Source organism: Pocillopora damicornis, chromosome 8, assembly GCF_964200805.1.
Source record: "Pocillopora damicornis chromosome 8, jaPocDami1.2, whole genome shotgun sequence".
NCBI lineage: Eukaryota > Metazoa > Cnidaria > Anthozoa > Scleractinia > Pocilloporidae > Pocillopora > Pocillopora damicornis.
Genome location: NC_142677.1, coordinates 11,054,282 through 11,072,511, shown reverse-complemented (window position 1 = coordinate 11,072,511; position 18,230 = coordinate 11,054,282). Strand labels below are relative to the sequence as shown.

The window sequence follows — 18,230 nt, the reverse complement described above, 5'->3', positions numbered from 1 at the left end:
GTCTACTCTGCACATTTTTTCTTGCATAGAATCAAAGCAGGCAATTTGATTGTAACATCATAGATTTTTGTTAGACAACCAGAAATCTTTGTCCCTCAATTGCATTACCAGAAAGTCAAAACATACCAAAAAAACATGAAAACATTGATAAGGTGCTCAGATAATGTTATAACATGTACCTTAATGTTAATATTTGAGCTGTCAGATTGAGCAACTAGATGAAAAAACTCCTCACAGGACAAATGTCCATCAGTACCTTACAAATATACATGAACTATTGAAAATTTTACCTCCTGCAATGTATCCACCAGGAGATACATATTTTGAAATTAATTTTAATTATTCAGATAGCAAATATTAATAACATCATTCCTGGATGTTGTTCAAGCAAATCGACAGAGCTCTTGCAATTTGTGTCCTTTTCTAACATTTGGGTGAACACACCCACCTGAAATTGAAAACTACATTTTCTGCTTACGGTGCCCCATACAGACCGAAAGCTGCACACACTTTTACTTTGCAGGCACGATACACAATCATATTTTATAACCAAGCGGAGAATGTCTATTTAAGAGTCACCTCGTCAGAATAATTATAATTAAATTACTTAATGGTCAATAGGACTAAAGGTATCCAGTAACCATACTCACGCTTTCCTAAAGTCACAAAATGTTCATATCCCAGGGATATCACCAAGATAAGTTTAAATTTAACACATATCGATATTAATTCGATAATGTGTAACGCAACAATCCCGCCTATAATTGATCAAAGGTTTTCAATGAGAAGTATAAACAAGCTTACACGTTATTCTGACATACCATAGCCGATGGAAAGCTGGTCAGTGTTAAGGTTTTCCACGTATTCTCCAACGTAAGTTCTCAGAACCCATGCTGCCAAGCTCTCCAACATGACTTTACAAGTCCCTTAATGAATATTTAAATCGCGGTGTTGGTCGAATTACACGTTGCAGAACAACACTGTTGCCACTCATTTGCGACGTTTATAATATTGTATCAAAAATATCACATCGTGATAGCAAATTAGGTAACACGTAGCCCAAAAAAACGGCAAAATAACTAACCTTACCAGTTCTCGAAATTACTTCATCTTTTCAGATGATTCAATCTTAACACCAAAATATCGCGGGTTCACAATAATGCGTGCAAAGACATATGGGATATTCAAAATGGCGGAAGAAGAATAGTGCTGTATGTGGATCCTCTTCTGCCGGCATAGAGTGATTTCAGCTGTTGAGCCGAAAGAAGCATCGGAAAATAAATTAAAATATTTTACATTTTGTTCTTCAATAAACCTTGATTTTTACTTTTAAAGTTATAAATACTGATATTGCCTATGACAGAAAAAAATTGACAGCTACATGTACGACAACGTTTATGAGTGAACCTCTAGATTTTTGAGTGGCTAGTCGGAAATTATTTCCCTTTTCTTAAGGGTGACGAGCTGACCTTTTCCCGTTTGTGGCGTCTTTTATGAGAGCAACAAATTTATTTCTCCAAATATTCAAGCCGACTTCCTCTCCCCAGTTTTCCGGAAATCGAATGAGACAGCTGCCTCCAAACAAAGCACACCGAACATCATACGCATCAGCCTACAAAGATTAACTTGTCAATTCGTTTAGTGTGATGGCGTTGGTATATGTGCTATACGCTCTTATGACCATTCAAGGCATTCTTTTGGCCCTGTATTTCACGGGAAAAGGATATGTGATAGGCATGATTTGGGAAATAGCGTGCGTTATACTACGAGTTTGGCTCTATGTGTTCGAGTCGGCGATGAAATGGATTTTCCCCTCACAGAGAAAAAACATTCGCGGAGAAATTGCTTTGGTGACGGGAGCAGCGAGCGGAATTGGCAGACTAATTGCTCTTGGATTGGCAGCCAAAGGTTTGTCTTCTGCCCATCAAATGAATATTACACCATGATCAGGCATAATGCCCATGAAGCGAGCTCGCCCTCCAGACTTGAATTTCTCCCACTTTAATTTCTCAACTAGAAACTTAAACTGGTCTTTCATATATCTGGGAATTAAATCATGACAGGTTTTCTTCGGGGTTGATTTAAATCATCTCTTGTAGTGCTAATCTGACTTGATAAATTGAAATACGGTAATCCTCTTCAAAAACAGTGAACAGTATTTAAACGAAAGTGCTGGAAGAAAACATCGGGAATGACTGATATTTTCACAGGGCTAAGTAACCACTGATGTTAGCTCAGTCAAGGATTATATTTTCACACAGAAAGTGCTGTGTATTTAACATAATTATGATCTTGAGCAGTTCTTGGTGTGTGGAATACTGCCTAAAGAGGATGATCGTCAAATATCAGAGAACCGAATTTTATTGAAAACAGTTGGTTAGGTGACTTTTATTTGCCTTAACATCAAAGATTTCAGTTGGAACTTACTCCAAGTGGGCTGCTGTCCTAGTCAAGCCTAAAATCATATTGGAAAAAAAATAGGAATGAAATAACCGGATGCTGATGCCAAATGGAAAAGATTGAGGGAAACCACATACCCATAAAATATATTACTAACAGTATACAGTAAGATAGATTTTTAAATGTAGGTATACAGTAAGGCCCATCAGAGGAATTGGACATTTTTAAAGGAAAAGTGTAAAGTGGTCAAATTTTTTTTAACAACTACCCTTACCGCCTTTCCACGTGGAGGCACGGTGGCCTCATGGATTGTGCGGTCGACTCCAGATCGGGTGGTCTGGGTTCGAGCCCTGGCTGGGGTCATGTTGTGTTCTTAGGCAAGACACTTTACTCTCACAGTGCTTCTCTTCACACAGGTGTACAAATGAGTACCAGTAAATGTGCTGGGGGTAACCCTGCAATGGACTAGCATCCCATCCAGGGGGGAGTAGCAATACTCCTAGCCACATCATGCTGAGAAAACCGCACCAAGCACCAGCCCTATGGGCCACTTGTGCCCATATAAAGGCTTACTTACTGCTTACCACCTTTCCACTACTTATACCTCAATTTTTTAACCACTATTATCAATTACAAATAAAGAATTCTATAGTCATGAGGATAATTTAAACATTGGTAATGAAATCTTTATTATGCTTGTTTGAAAGTAACTGGGAGAGAGTTGTAATCTACTATTGGTTCTCATTAGATTTCAAAAAAGAAATCCATGTAAATATATGACTTCATCAGACTATCTGAATCTCAATTCTCTGCACTGTCTGCTGTACATTTTGTATAATTTTACCTTTGAGAATTTAGTTTTTGATCAAAAAAATATCCTTTATTCAATGTATTTCTTCTCATCACCTTTCTGATTGAAAATTTACATTTATAGTAAGGAGAAATTTCTCTTTGGTCAGTCATGGTAGTGAAAGAGTTTATCAGCTTCAATTTAATATATGATGTAGTTTAATGCTGTTCTTTTTCTTGTTGAAAATTTATTTCCCTTTGTTCTTTTATTGAAATCTGGAATCTAGAGATCTGGGACATTGAATGATGTTGCCCCTACCCCTTTCAAATTTTTTGATTGACAACTCTGTTGTAGTCCCTCCCTTTAACCTAGAATTTGTTGCAATGTACTCTCACTATCTACAAGACTAGTGTAAACAATTCCTGACATGCAACACTATTTTACTTGAAAAGAACAGCCAATAAAGATAAAATTTTCTTAACTTAGTAGAGAAAATTTAGTATCCAAATGTACTTTCGTGCAAGAGATTTAGCCAACTTTAGGGGAGACCATGAGATGTGCCACATAAATGCAGGGAATACTCCTTTATAATGCAGGAGAGTTGGCATACAAGAAAAGATATCTCTGTGAAATATACAAGAACAAATGAATCTAAAATTGCTAAGCTAAGAATAAAACTGAACCATGATCAACAGCAAGTCATGGTGAAGAAAATCATTAAATTTTTTTTTCAGGTTGCAAATTGGTGATATGGGATGTCAATGGTGATGGACTTGAGGTTGTTGCCAAGGAAATAGAAGCGGCTGATGGTGTGGTGCACTCTTACAAATGTAACCTACGAGATAGGAAGGAAATTTCCAAGACAGCAGAGAAAGTGAAAGAGGAAGTGGGTGAAGTTTCCCTTCTCATTAATAACGCTGGTATCATAACAGGAAAGAAGCTCATGGATTGTTGTGATGAAGAAATCTCAGCCACTATCGATGTAAACATCTTATCACATTTCTGGGTGAGTTCATTTTTGTCTATGGCTTAAAATTAGGTAGGTTAGTTGTGCAGGCAGTAGTCAGTACCTAAGTAACTGCTCCAAGGGCACTTGTGTTATTTCATGAAACCTTAAATTTAGAGGCAACAGACTCTACTTCTTATTTACCCATTCATTCCTGCTAGAGGTGACCAAGACAGAACTTCTCCTAACAATGCCACTTTATTGTTAAGCAGAAAAGTGATGAGAAGTAAGAAAAAGGTCAGTTACTGAGAGATATTTGTTCTTTTGCCACCAAATTCTCACAGCTTAAAATTAAGAAATTGAAAGAAATGTCAGACAGACATTGCAGAGACTTAGAATTGATATTTAGCTGTTTAAAGTGAAAGGGTTAACCCTTTGAACTGGAAGAGTGATTAGCATTTAATTTCTTCCTACAATAATTATCACCCCCAAATCACACAATAAGGTCACAAGACAGGGGCAGATCTGGGATTTCCTTGGGGGGGTGGCACCACAAGCACCATAGGCACAAGCTTTCTAGGGGGGTCTGGGGGCATGAAAATGCAGAGTTTGTTATTGGCGGCCTCCAACTCACCACACCCACGGCTCAGCCACCTATTTGTCATTTATAACAAAGATTTGGGCTACAGCTGATGCTGGTTACATCTTGAAAGTTGTCTAAAGTTGTCTTATAACATTTTTTAGAATCTTTCTTATAGTGAGAGTTTTGATTTTAAAAAACTCAGTTCAGCACTAATATTAATTTTTGGTCCACCTAAAAGGGGGGGTATACAGGCCCCCTCATGCCCCCCCGTGGATCCACCGCTGCAACAATAAGGGGATTGATCACCAACTAAAGAAGCTCTTGATTGTTAAACAATTTCTCCTTGTCAGCACCTTTGGAAATGTATAGAGAACAGTATGGAGAATATACATACTGATGTTAGGGTGTAAAGGGTTAGGAGGAGGTGGGATGGTGCAGTGGTGAGAGCACCTACCTGACCTACCTGACCTACCTCCATATTTGATTCACAGACTTGATGTACATTAAGATTTATTTTGCTCTTGATTTGGATCCTTACTTCAAAGCATTTCAAACATAAACAGGAAGATCTCACTGTTATTTGCATGGACTCTTATCCCATCTTCACTGGATCTATGTAACTTATTCATACATTGAAAACAACACATGTGTAAGATTTTTGTTTATTCAAGAAATAGTATTAGTATTATTATAGTATTTTGTGAACTGTTGTCTCATGTTTTTAAAATTTTCTTTTGTTAAAGTTCTTTTCTCCCTCATTTAGACTATTAAGGAGTTCCTTCCAAGCATGTTTCAACAAAACCGAGGCCACATAGTAAGCATAGCATCTATTGCTGGTTATACTGGTCTTGCTGGTGCTGTTGACTACTGTTCATCCAAGTTTGCAGCTGTTGGTCTGATGGAGGCATTACGTCAAGAATTGTTAAGCCAGAAAAAGACTGGTATTCAACTGACAACAGTATGTCCTTCACTTATAACCACTGGAATGTTTGATGGAGTTAGGTTCAGGTTGGTGAAGTTTCTTATGTCGCTATATGAGAAGTTCATATGCATGGGAAGAAAAGTATCCTCCTGTTTAGTTGCAATTACACCTTGAGGGAAGCAATCAGAAAGGGCTGCACCTCACACTCTGTCTTCCCCCGGCATCCCCTCCCCTCCCACCAGCACCTAACCCCTAGATTAGATTTGTCAAGTCCTTACTTAGGTAGAAAGGAGGGGCAAGTAGGTAAGATGAGTTCAAAGTCGTGGTTGATATGCTTGATGAAGCAGAGTTGGGAGAAGGGAAAGGTGGTAGTGCTTGTGCTGTGAAAGGAGTGATGCAGCTGTGAGGAGGAAAAGGGGAACAAATAAGACATAATAATTTACAAGATACATGTAAGTTTACAAAATATGTGATGAAAGGTGGCTTCTGTGTACTTCACACAAAAACTTATTTGTCAGATGATACCACAACTGCACCCAATTTATTACATTGGAAATTATTCTTGGTTTCTTAGGTTTCCTAACTTGGTAGGCTTTGGTACTCTTACTCCACAATATGCCGCATCCAAGGTCATTGATGCTATTGAAAAGAACCAAATTCACCTCACTATGCCTCGAGGTGCTTATTTATCAACAGCCCTACAACAGTAAGTTTTTCAGTTTAGTTCATGAGCTCACCAATGGCTTGGGCTTATTAGGTATTGTAGTAAGATTGCCATATGTCTTGACTTCCGAATGTCATCACATGCAGCTCTTGCTAACAAGACAGATTGCCTCACTAACTCTAGTCAAACTGACCCAACTTTTATGTAAATTTGGTTACACCAAAAACAATCCTATTAATTTTTTGCATTTGAAATCTGTAGGAAACCTGGAGAGAATTTTCATACAAAATTGCTTTTTGCAAAGAGATGACACATCTTTTTTGATGTCTGCATAACTTTAAATGATGGCCTGAGGTGATTTTAACCTTTCCAAAGGTTTCAACAACATTCACTACATGATGAAAGGTGGTGACCCTGACACAACTCATAATTACCTACAAAGTGACATTAATATTGTTTCACATTTGAATAGATACAGCACACATTATCATAGGTAAACACCCCAATACCTTGAACTAGAAACCTTCAATAAACCCATTGTGACAATGTTCTTCCCTTGTTCTGTCCTCCAGTATCCTACCAGAGAGAGCTACAGACCTGCTGTTGGCCTTCCTTGGAGCAGATGTGGCAATGAACACTTTCACAGGGCGGCAAAAAAATGACATCAATGATGAAATGCAAAGTTAGAGCAACCTTTCAGAAATATATTTTAGCAAATCTATTATTGCAGTCTATTTGTTCAACAGAAGGGTGGTTAAGACCTTGTTTGCACTAAGAGGGGTAACCTAGGATGGCCAAACAAAAAGACAGCCCTCCTTGCTTGTGAAGGGCTGGTTTAGGGTACCCTTACCCCACACAGAATAGTGTTGGCAAATGATCTTGCTTAAATTGGAACAATCATTCACTAAATTATTTGTCAAATCAAATTTGCTGTAAAGAACTACGTGGAACTAAACTTGTTACTTTGTTTCTATGTATACTAAAGATGAATGATGTCAATTTACTATCAAAGTGATAACATGAAATGAATCTCAAATTACTAACAGTGTGAAAAGAGATATGTATCAGTACATGTGTAATGATATAAATGATGTATCAATATAGTGTCTGTGCAATAACTTGTGCTTACTTAACCCTTTTCAGCCTAACATCAGTGTGAACATTCTCTATACTGTTCTCCATGTATTTTCCAAGGAGTTGACAAAGAGAATTTGTTAAACAATCAGGAGCTTCTTTGGTTGGTGATCATTTCCTTTACTCTCCTGACCTTCATGTTTGATACAGGGGTGATATTGTGAGGAGAAATAAGATGCTGGTCACTCTTAGGGATCAAATAATAATAATAATAAGCATGTTGAGCCAGTATCTCTTACAGAAGGTACCCACAGATCATAGACAGCTAATACTTAGACAACGTGGTAATTTAGTTGAATATATGCACCGAGCGGGTTGGTGCTAGACATTACCCATTATCAATTTCAGAACGAATGATTATTGCAGTTAAGGGTGATCCTGTATTGCATTGGTTTGCCCTGACTAAACTCCATGATTGGTCAAGAAAACTCCCACCACCTCCTCAACCAATCGGATGCGAAACTAAAACCAATCATGACTTGGCCTATAACGTTTTCCCGCGTCAAATGTAAGCCATTACTTGTGACATACTTCGAGTTTCGCTGACATCTGCGAATGAAAATCTTCTGATTTTCCGTTGTGAATGCTTAAGATACGTAATCGAATGTTGCTCTATATGTAGTTTCACCATGAAACGATTCATAAGTGTACGCTTATTTTTGGCCCCTTCTCTCTCTCTCAATGATTCACATAGAGTGGTAAAGAAAAGTAATTATGTACGCTCCCACGGTTCCTTTTAAAGCTGTTCTTGATTTAAGACCGTAATGTTCAAAGTCTATGCCCGCTCTTGGACCAGTAACCATACCCTATGGTACCCTGTCCCCGGGATCACCACCAATAATCAGAATAATATGAAACTTGAACACACCGAGTCAGTTTATTGCTTGTTAAGTTCTTGATTACATTTAGTAGAGAGGCACTAAGGCAGAGTTGAAAATAAGATAACCCTGTTTGCTATAAGCGTTGATATCGTTCAACCTTTCTATATCCGACGCTAGTAACAAATTAAAACTAACACTGTAGCTCTTTCATAAGGAGTTCCCGTAAAAATAAGAACGAGCAAGTGGTAAAACTTCAATGAAATCCATTTTTTCTCTCTTCTCAGAGAATGTACAAAAGTAAGCACTTAACAGCAGTACATGCAGTTACAAACCACGAGTATTCAATGAACGCAATCTTTCCACAGCATATTCTGACTTCACACCACTTAGGTTGAAGGTAACAAAATGTTTCGTTCCGGACAACCTTAAGGAAGTAGCTGCTACCTAAAAAAAACTTTCATTAAATATATGCATAGTTAAAACTTTAGGGCTGAAAAGTTGAACTGCACAAATTTCTTGCGATTGGCCAGCGTTGTTATCAGTCACACTAAATCCTGCTCTCGTTATTTAATACTGTCTCTGCCTCTATCACTTCTTCATTAGATTAACTGACAACTAAAATAAAAACCTACGATAAATTATAGAGCACTCTTCGATTGAGTGTCGCAAAACCAAAACCAAAGTACTCGCAACAGCCAATCAGAAGAATGGAAAACATCTTTTAAGATCCGATGAGAACTCAAAGTAAAAACGAGTTAACTGCCTAAAGTGCGGGTGATCAAGTCAGGATTGGTTTTAGTCTGGTCTTGCATCTGATTGGTTAAGAGAGAGGTGCGAGTTTTCATGACCAATCATAGAACGAAGTAAAGCAAAAACAGGGCAACTCCGGATTACTTTCAACACTCGATGGAAAATTGCTCTATTACATCCAAACTAATTTTAAATTGTTTGGTAATCGATGACTCCGTTCACCTCTTAAACTCAAACTGTGATTTCCAACAATGTGCAATTACTTACAAATACACTTTTCCGGCATAAAACTTTACTCTAGCTCTACTATCACTAGTATTCTAGCTCTATATCATTTTGATTGAAGCCATGGAGCTTCTCTCTTTCAGTAGCTGTTACCTCGTCGATGTATTTAACTAGGGTAGACCATTTTCTGTTGCTGGCTGATCATCAAGAAATTGGATCAATCTGAACAACAGAACGTGACATTCGATAGTCCGGCTGTCCAGTTCAGAAATCAGCGTAATTGAAGTGATTGTAGCTCTGCCCTAAAAATCTGACTCTCAACACACTCAAATTCCAAAGGAAAAAAACCACAAGTTGATACAGTTATCAAACACGCACTCGATTCACCTCTACTAACTTTCAGTGGAGGAAAACCGTAATTATCAAAATAGAAAAAACTTAAAAACACTCAACTAATCAAACAAACATATTTGCTTAGATAACGTTAGTATTGTATAAATGCACTCGAAAGTAAACATATTTACCTTCAGTGAAATTTCACGCGTCCACACAAACTTTGTCACTAGGACAAACACCTACAGCCTCCTTCATCTAACTATTGTTGGTTTTTTGTAAAAACTTAAAAATTTTAGCACTCTAACAAAGTAACGAAAAACTCTGAACAAATGTCTATTGCGTCTAGTTGATAAAAGGCCTTTAATGCCCTCCAATTTTTCTATTTGAGGGCAATGTAATTTCTAGGAAACAGCAAAAGTTATAAAATGCAGACTCTTTTTGAATTGCACACAAATTACACTGAATTATAAGGTGGATCCCAAGAATTAAGAAAGAGGGCGCAAAAATTGTGGTCGAATCATAAGTTCACTCCAACTGAAGCCAATAGCGCATCAACATTCACTCAAGATTGTTGGTGTTCATTAAGTTAGAACTTAAAAATTCCAAAGCAAAAGGGTGGGTAACATGGGAAGGGATCATATCAAACTCCAAAGTATATAATAACAACCCCTTAAAATAAACATTACAACTAGGAAAAGTATTGCCTCATGTACTTCAAGTACAGTAGGAAAAAGTCTGGCTAAAAAAAAAACAAAACTATCCATTGGATTCCTTAACAGGACAATAGGAAAAGTTGATTTTCTAAATATTAGTTAACAAAGATAGATTGCATTGTACATGTTTTCAGAAAAACTACACTGCGCAGTTCGCTCTCCTTTAAAGTGGACAGAGCCCATGCATTACAAGAGACATCTTACAAGAACTCTGCTATAAGACGTACCGACCCCTATCCAAAATGGCGATCAAATGTCAAATCTCAAATTGTCAAACTTCGCATGATTTTCATATCACTTTCACTCTAGATACCTGTTATTCTATTTTGTATTAATTATCAACAGACCCTGACCCAAAATAGCTGCCAAATGTGAAGCCTGAAATAATTAAAATTTGCTGAAAAATCAAACCGATCTCACAATGGGTACCTATCATTTTATAACCTTATTTTGTAATCTTACAAAGTTTCATTTAGTCAAGTGTAGTTTCAGCCAAGAAAATATCATTAAAATTCAGAATATTAACCTACCCTTTTTTTTTCGGGGGAGGGAGGGTCATTATAGAGTCTTTTGATATTGGAAACACTCAGATTGTTCACAGTAGTTTTGATCCAAATGTTGAACACTTTCTGCATTCCTAGCTCTGAGGCTAATATTACATGAATAAATTTCTACTTTGGTCGCCATTTTGATGAAGGATCAGAAAGTGGTGGAAATACTAAAAAGGCGGTAGATGTGTTACTTGCATTTCTTTAGGATAAGAGCACTATGACCAATATCAACCTGCTTGATTACTCTAAGCCTCAATTTGGTAACAATACCTTTTACTTCTGAGCTGGAACTGAATCTTTCCAACGGAATAGCGCTTTACTGTAAAACAGGACATGTTCTCCAAAGGCCGAATTGTATTTCATTCCTACCTTTTTTGCTGCCTGCCAACAACACAAACTGTAGAAATCTCCATAACACCAAGAAATTTCGCAAATACGGTACCTTGGATCTTCCATAATGATATCCACTGCTTTGGTGTAGGCACTTTCACGTGACAAGTTGATTTCCTGGAACTTGAACAGCTGAGCAGCATTTTTCGGCGTATGCATAAAATAATACGGATTTGGTTTCTACAGGAGAAAAAGTATCATTATCCCCTTTTCGCAGTTTATAAACATGCATGGATGTAAGACCATATAACTTATTGTCATTTTCATAATCATTACATTTAAGGTAGCACAAGATTTTATGAAAAAAAAGCACCAGGGAGAAGAGTCAGTTAACTTATCGCTGAGACTAAGTTATAGATTTTAAATATTTCCATCCGACTTTTGCTATTTCCGATGAAGGAATTTCTCAATTCCTTGGATGTCTGTTACCAATATTTTTTTCTTAGGTTTCCTCAAGATTATAATCTTTTGGTCTTACTCGTCAGTTTTAAAGATCATCAAACTGTTACCTAAACTTCTTACTTGCATAACTTTCATTTAATCATTTAGCCGACTGAAAACAAATTAGCGAAGAACTATCTATATTTCACAGTTTGAAAGAAAGGCAAACCTATGTAAGATGAGAGGCAAAGCTGAATTCACAAGCAGTAAGTTCACGTACCCATGCCGAGTGCAAATACATTTCTTGAGAAAAAGTTTTACCAGATAAAAATAGACTGAAAAACGTTTGTATGTTCTATTTGAAATAATCAGCTCTAATAACCATAACAATAATGTTACATACAAACCTAGCTCAAGTTTCTTTCAACAGTAGTCTTTAAATATCTCCAATATTTTTTTCAATTTCCCTCGAGGAGTTTAAAGATCAGAAAAGAAGTTACTTGGTCTCTCACAGCAGGTTTTAAGACTTAAGGAGCCGATTTCGAAAGGTTGCAAAACAAAAGTTAAGAAAGAAAACTAAACAAACCCTGTTTATGTAACTATTTGCCAGCGTTTCTAGTTCTCCCCTAATGATCTCTGATATTTTGTATTCAGCGCGAGCAATCTTCTTACTTTTCTTCAACTCGTCTTCTTTCCAAGTCTCTTCTAGGACTCCGGCTGCTATGTTGAAGGCAGGGTCACCAAGGTCTGTTAACAGTTCCCAAACTGGTATGTAAGCCAGAGGGCTACCACGATCAATTAAAGCCCAAGTTGAGCTGTTAGCCAGCAACTTAGTGAACGTAGTAGGGTTTGTGGCTGCTGGACCCATGGCCTGGAAGGAGTACCTGTAAGAAGCAGCTTTAGCTTTTTTCTCTTCTGCTTGTAGCTCACCGCTAGTATCACTGTGTCCGCCGCTTATGCTGGCTCCGATTCCAAATGCTCCTCCAAGGAAGCCAACTGATATTTGACCTTGAAGCTCCTTCGCCGCTTTCTCCGTGAAGACAGACGTTTCTATTTCTGCACTGCTCTCGGCGTCTACAATCCGAAAGAGGACACCACCAAGTGAGTGCAGGCCTGCTGGAAAGTGACTTCCGTAGCGATTCATTAATCGACGAGCTGCTGCACTGCGATCAGAGGCTTTCGTAATGGATCTTGCCATATTTCTTACACTCATGGACAGTCTCATCTGCTCCTGCTCCAGTTTAAAGGTCTTGGTTGCAATCCAAACATATTGCAGTACAGAGACGGTACTGGTTTTCTTCTTTACTGAACTTGTCCCTTGACTTTCGGAGCTGGAGGCGTAACTACCATGAGCTTCTCCAGCGAAAAGCTCCATAAAACCACCGACACTGAACCCAATATTAGTGCTTGACGATTTTACGGCGTGGACATACTTTGAGGCAGCCATGCTTTCAGAGAACTTCAAGTAATTGATCTGCTGAGAGTTGTTAGGACTACCCAGTGTTACCTCTGTGGGCATAAGGATGAGAGGTCGTTCCGCCGTTTTTGGCGGGTTGTACGCTGAGTGATAGATTCCACAGAGCGCTCGGCCTCCACTGGCTTTCTTAACTATTTCGAGGTCGCTTTTGTAACTTTCACTGACTTCTACAGCGTTTTCGAACTGTTTAATTACTTTATTTAAGTGCGTTAACAGTTCGTCAGGTTCTTTTCCACTCTCCTGTTTATTCCAATCAGGTGGCAGCTGGAGGATTTTTCCAATTTCAGCCATCTTCTCACTTACTGCTTTTTTTGCTTGCTCTGACTCCTCTTTTGCCTTTTCACTTGCCTCTTTCATCAGAGCCTTAGCCTTTTCTAGCTTTTCTTTATCAATAGCTTTCTTCTCTTTGCCAGATTTTTCAGCTTCAGAAGGATCAGTGATGTTCAATTCAGCTTTAACCAGGCGCCTAACTTCGTTTTTTTCTCCAGTATTAGCTTTAAGAGCATCAAGGTCTTCAGCGGAGATACGACCGAGCGCCTTAAGAGATGGAGCCTTTCCAACCAACCACTTGACCCAATCTTGTTCAACATCAATTCCCTTGGAGCTCAAGCCACCAAGCACTTCCAGACTTGGTCCAAGTCGTCTTTTTATGACACTCAGGCCGTCCTTGACCACAACCTCCTGAGGATTGAGGTAGAAGTATCTTGCAAGTTCTGCCTTGTTTGTTAAGTAGTGTACCACAAGTTCAAGTCCTTCTAACTCCAAACCATTTTTCTCCATCATATCTTTGAGTTCTGGTTCTAATCCATAGCATGAAGCAGATCTTAGCTGATCTAGGAGATCATTTTTGACGTCTTGCTTTTTAAGAGCATTTACTTTTTTGTGCAACCTTCGAATGAGACCTTCGCACCTTGAAGGATTGTTTTGAGGGAGCTTGGATATTTCATCCTCTACTTCCATTTTCATCTGTTCTATATGCTTCTCTTCTTCTTCGTGCACTGCAATTTCTTTTTTTCCTTGTCGTTTAGCCATGTTAAATCTTTTTATCCGGTCCTACGTGCAAATGAATGGAAAACTTTACTCTTTGATATGATGTGTTTACCGACGAGATTTGACTTTTATCAATTTTTTTAACAGCAACATTTTTTAACTTGTTATTGAGCATAAAGAAGGGACGAAGCAGTGTACATAAACTTTGGTTTACTATCTATTCTTTGCAATGTAAAGCTGAAGTCATTTGGTCTAGTTGACCGAGTGGGGAAAAAATTGCAGAGTAATAGCTCAGCGCGTATAAATCGCCTTTGGTAACCTTAAACATATTGAGTATCTTGTATATCATACACAGAACACAGTAGAACACGAGGGTGTCATCTGAACTACATATTAAAAGAAAAATGTTTGTTAACATCTAGATAGCTCCAGAAGAAAAACAACATAATACACCCCTTAAGGATTATAAGACTGACCATAATAAAGATCAAACAATGGAAATATCTTTGTTACAAATCGGAAACGAAGCGAAGAGTTTTCTGAAAGCGCCAATTCCTTTCTGGCTGACAACTCCTTTGCTTTCTTCGTTAGACTAATAGAAATACGTTTCGAGACTCGCACATTACTAATCACTACGTCAATTCCAAATTGTTTAACACAAAATCAAGGTTAACTGACCTCGCTGGGAAAACTTTGAACGCTCTTCCGCATGACGTTAGCAGCCTACAAGAGAAATTGTGACATAAAAAAGATAAGTAGAAACAGAGCAAGCAGTGCGTGGAAAAATTAAATTTGACATGTACTCGTGGATGTCAGGCTTTTTTTAAAATCACAATCCACCTCAACACAATTTTTCCTCCCAATAGTGTTACTATTTCTATAAGTTTTCTTCGTCCAAAGGAAGAAACTCGAGGATGATTGACTAATTGTTATTTAAAAGAATGAAACAAACGACTCATTTCAAATCTAAAGCCACGTGCAATTATTACTCTTTAAAATAAGAAGTGCAGCTAAAAAGTTAGGCAATGAAAACAAAAGTGAGATACAAGGTAATTACGAGTTTATATAAGAATGCTGGACGAAGAGAGTTGCCTTGTATTCCAACTATGAAACATTGCGATAGCAGTGAAAAACTTAATGAACCATCTCGGTTAAAGAATTTTGAAAAGAGACGACTTATCGAAGTTTGCTTAACGTCACCACCAAGTCACAACTGAATAGCATTAGGCATAATTATAAATGTAAAGAATTCTGTGGTAAAAATTGAAGATGCTGATTGAAGATGCTTTAAGAATGGAGGGGAAAATAGGAGCCGAAGAACCGAATTTTGCTAAAACACGAAGCTTACTTACCTCTCGATGCTTTCAAGGTTGAGCCAATTGAGTGAACTAAGAGGGCTTGCTTATATAGTTGCTAAAGGAATAATTGGTCAATCATTGGCTAATTTTTCCGTGTATGAATGTGCACCGCATGAGAAGACACACAGGGCTTGCACTGTAAGTATCCCGGAGAGCTCTATTCAATTCCTTATAATAAAATTATAAGGAATTGTATGGAGCTTTTTTAGCGTTAGTCGAGGCGTGGAGGGTGTTGTCACGTACGATCCTTGCGAGGTGTTTTTCCCGACACTCTTCTGACAAAAGAATGTCATGTAATGAAAGCAAACCAGAAACGATTGAAAAGCAACTCGGGCTTTCACATATCATCAAGTTCATTAAAACGAGCATTGAATTTCCTGCACATCAACAAGCCTTTGTTTTATACTTTTACACCGATCACGAGCTCATTTCTGTTTCGGAAATAGATCAATTAGCTACATAATGATGGCGGAATTTGTGAAGGATTTTGAAGATGAAGAAGAACGAAAAGAGCGAGTTATTAAATCACGAAAAAACACTCCAGAAGAAAGAAACAGACAGAGAAAAGAATGGAGAAAGAGGAAACAAGGGAAGCCAATACCGAATTCAACGAATAAAAATGTTGAACTACAATCACTCAACCGCGAGGCGAATGAGTTGGTGGCGGCCGTCACCACCAAAAATACAAGGATGTCAAATAGATCAGCAAATACAAAGATGGTGTAAGGATCAACTGCAGGATAGCATAGCTAATAAAGGAATGGCATGGCCAAATTATAGACAGTCTAGTTTTCCTTCGTGAAACAGAACACCCTAAACATGAATAGTTTAGCCAAATGAGAAACGGTCTAGTAGCCCATGTTGAGTTGGAACATGAGATTGTGAAATGGACTAGCTCAATTACGAATAGCTTAGCACTCACTTGCAATACAGTACTCAAACGGTGTAGCGTTGAGTTAAACGGCTCAGGGTAACGTCGAGTAGCACAGCGTACGCACAAACGGTGTAGCGTTGCGTCAAATGGCTCAGCTTAATGTAGAATGGTACAGCGTACACACATATGGTGTAGCGCTGCGGGAAATGGCTCAGCGTTATGTCGAATGGTACAGCGTACATAAAAACAGTGTAGCGTTGTGTGAAATGGCTCAGCGTAATGTCGAATGGTACAGCGTACATGCAAACAGTAGCGTTGCGTGAAATGGCTTAGCGTAATGTCGAATGGTACAGCGTACATACAAACAGAGTAGCGTTGCGTAAAGTGGCTAAGCATAATGTCGAATAGTACAGCGTACACACAAATGGTGTAGCGTTGCGTGAAATGGCTCAGCGTAATGTAGAATGGTACAGCGTAGACACAAATAGTGTAGCGTTAGGTCGAATAGCTTTGCAAAACATCAGACGCTCTATCTGAACATTAAATTGCTTAGTATTACTTGAAATATTTCGATGTTGTGGCGAATCGTCGTGGCGTGACGTGAAGGCTATGCCATTCCTTTATTAGCTATGATATCCTGCAGCTGATCCATAAGCCAGCTTTGTATTTGCTGATCTATACGACATTCTTGTATTTTTGGTGGTGACGGCCGCCAAGGCATCTCGCCGAAACCACCAAAAATACAAACCGCAAGTGGAACAGCGATCTGCTGGGGGTATGACGTCATCGACTGTGAAGACTGACACGAAACCATTACATGGCGTAGTATAGTCTTCACTTCGCTTTGCCGTAAAGTAGAGCCAATTTGGTAAGTTTACACATCTACCACATGATTTTTGGTGTTGTTACAAAGGCCTCACCATTATGCCTTGTGACTCAATTTCATGGTGTTCAGCAAGAAAGTGTAACTCTCTATCAAGCGGCCGATAACAACGCAGTTACTAATTAAAAGCAAACTGTATTTCTAGATCTATATTTAAAAAAATATGCTGTGTTTTAGACCACGTGCACTCTAAAGGATACCTTCATAACGACATCAAAGGAAACAATGTTGTACTAGAACGGCCCTCAGCCTCTGGGGAATTCAGCCCAGTTCTTATTGACTTTGGAAAGAGCCTTAAGGTTTCATCTGTTACGTTGTACCGCAGAAACGGCACCGTTATGAAATGCAAAGGAAAAAGCTATTTAGCCCCTGAGGTTGTTAGTGAACGACTCTATAGCGTTGCCAGTGACATTTTTTCATTGGGAAGAATGCTTAAGGCGATATCGTCTTTGTTGGGTTTTTATGAAAGGGTCCGAGAATTGGTTAAAATGTCAACCAGAGATAAGCCGTCAGAGAGACCTAGCCTTTATGTTTTCTCTCGTAAGATTGCTGATGTTAAATTTTAGGTGTAGTATTTTCCAAGTCAGCAGACCTAATATCAGATAGAATCGCATCATTGCATAAAATCTCGCCTTCTGATTGGTTGACGAGGGGAGTTGTTTAGCGGGGCTAAGTGATATTGTTTCGCATCCTCGTATAAATAACAAATATAAGTAATGCTATTTTCTTTTCATCTTGTTTTTATTCAAATATGTGATTCAAGGAAAATCCATTACTTGGCTCGTGAATTCCGCGTTAAATTGCACTTAAAAACCGATATCGCACTCATCGCTTCGCGTATCGCTTTTCGCGTGCAATTAAATGCAGAATTCCCTCGTCAAGTAATGAATCTTCCTACAATAGTTTCATTCAAAGTTTAGTTACTACAATTTCAGCGATTTTAAAATGAAGGACAACTTCTTCCCTATGATTCTGCCACAAGAAATAGTTTATGACCCAGCTTACGTGAATAAGAACCTATTGACAACAGGATAATTGTAAA

At 38.3% G+C, this 18,230-nt stretch overlaps 3 protein-coding genes and 1 pseudogene across 5 annotated transcripts in view; 2 read left to right on the top strand and 2 right to left on the bottom strand.

Annotated features, from left to right (window-relative positions):
- LOC113681813 (intermembrane lipid transfer protein VPS13D) overlaps positions 1 to 1,153 on the bottom strand; it is a 62,998-nt gene extending 61,845 nt beyond the window's left edge. For 2 of the 3 annotated variants that reach the window (XR_016179388.1, XM_089181066.1), the window contains exon 1: positions 822 to 1,153. Coding sequence is in view for 2 of the 3 variants with exons in the window: in XM_089181066.1 (XP_089037192.1) it covers positions 822 to 912 (91 nt within the window). In the remaining variant the exon portion in view is untranslated. The remainder of the gene's footprint in view (positions 1 to 821) is intronic. The other variant, XM_089181067.1, reaches the window with a different exon arrangement.
- Positions 1,154 to 1,553: 400 nt separating this feature from the next.
- On the top strand, positions 1,554 to 7,406 carry LOC113681812 (epidermal retinol dehydrogenase 2). Its single transcript, XM_089181216.1, has 5 exons — positions 1,554 to 1,908; positions 3,925 to 4,196; positions 5,483 to 5,727; positions 6,216 to 6,347; positions 6,878 to 7,406. The coding sequence occupies exons 1-5, from the start codon at positions 1,647 to 1,649 to the stop codon at positions 6,990 to 6,992; spliced, it is 1,026 nt and encodes a 341-aa protein (XP_089037342.1). The 5' UTR covers positions 1,554 to 1,646; the 3' UTR covers positions 6,993 to 7,406.
- A 3,566-nt stretch (positions 7,407 to 10,972) lies between these two features.
- On the bottom strand, positions 10,973 to 16,447 carry LOC113681810 (uncharacterized). The gene is made up of 4 exons (XM_089181219.1): positions 16,354 to 16,447; positions 14,752 to 14,796; positions 12,193 to 14,136; positions 10,973 to 11,405 (listed from the first exon to the last, which is right to left on the bottom strand). The coding sequence occupies exons 2-4, from the start codon at positions 14,782 to 14,784 to the stop codon at positions 11,109 to 11,111; spliced, it is 2,274 nt and encodes a 757-aa protein (XP_089037345.1). The 5' UTR covers positions 14,785 to 14,796; positions 16,354 to 16,447; the 3' UTR covers positions 10,973 to 11,108.
- Positions 15,816 to 17,887, top strand: LOC149041355 (interferon-induced, double-stranded RNA-activated protein kinase-like; annotated as a pseudogene).
- Positions 17,888 to 18,230: the final 343 nt, after the last annotated feature.

Coding starts and splice junctions, on each gene's coding strand:
- LOC113681812 (XM_089181216.1), top strand. CDS start 1,647: ATGGCGTTGGTATATGTGCTATACGCTCTTATGACCATTCAAGGCATT. Junction 4,197..5,482: donor ACATCTTATCACATTTCTGG/GTGAGTTCATTT, acceptor TCCCTCATTTAG/ACTATTAAGGAGTTCCTTCC. Junction 5,728..6,215: donor TTTGATGGAGTTAGGTTCAG/GTTGGTGAAGTT, acceptor TTGGTTTCTTAG/GTTTCCTAACTTGGTAGGCT.
- LOC113681810 (XM_089181219.1), bottom strand. CDS start 14,784: ATGCGGAAGAGCGTTCAAAGTTTTCCCAGCGAG. Junction 14,137..14,751: donor TTCAAAGTTTTCCCAGCGAG/GTCAGTTAACCT, acceptor ATTTGCACGTAG/GACCGGATAAAAAGATTTAA. Junction 11,406..12,192: donor CAAATAGTTACATAAACAGG/GTTTGTTTAGTT, acceptor TTTCTCCTGTAG/AAACCAAATCCGTATTATTT.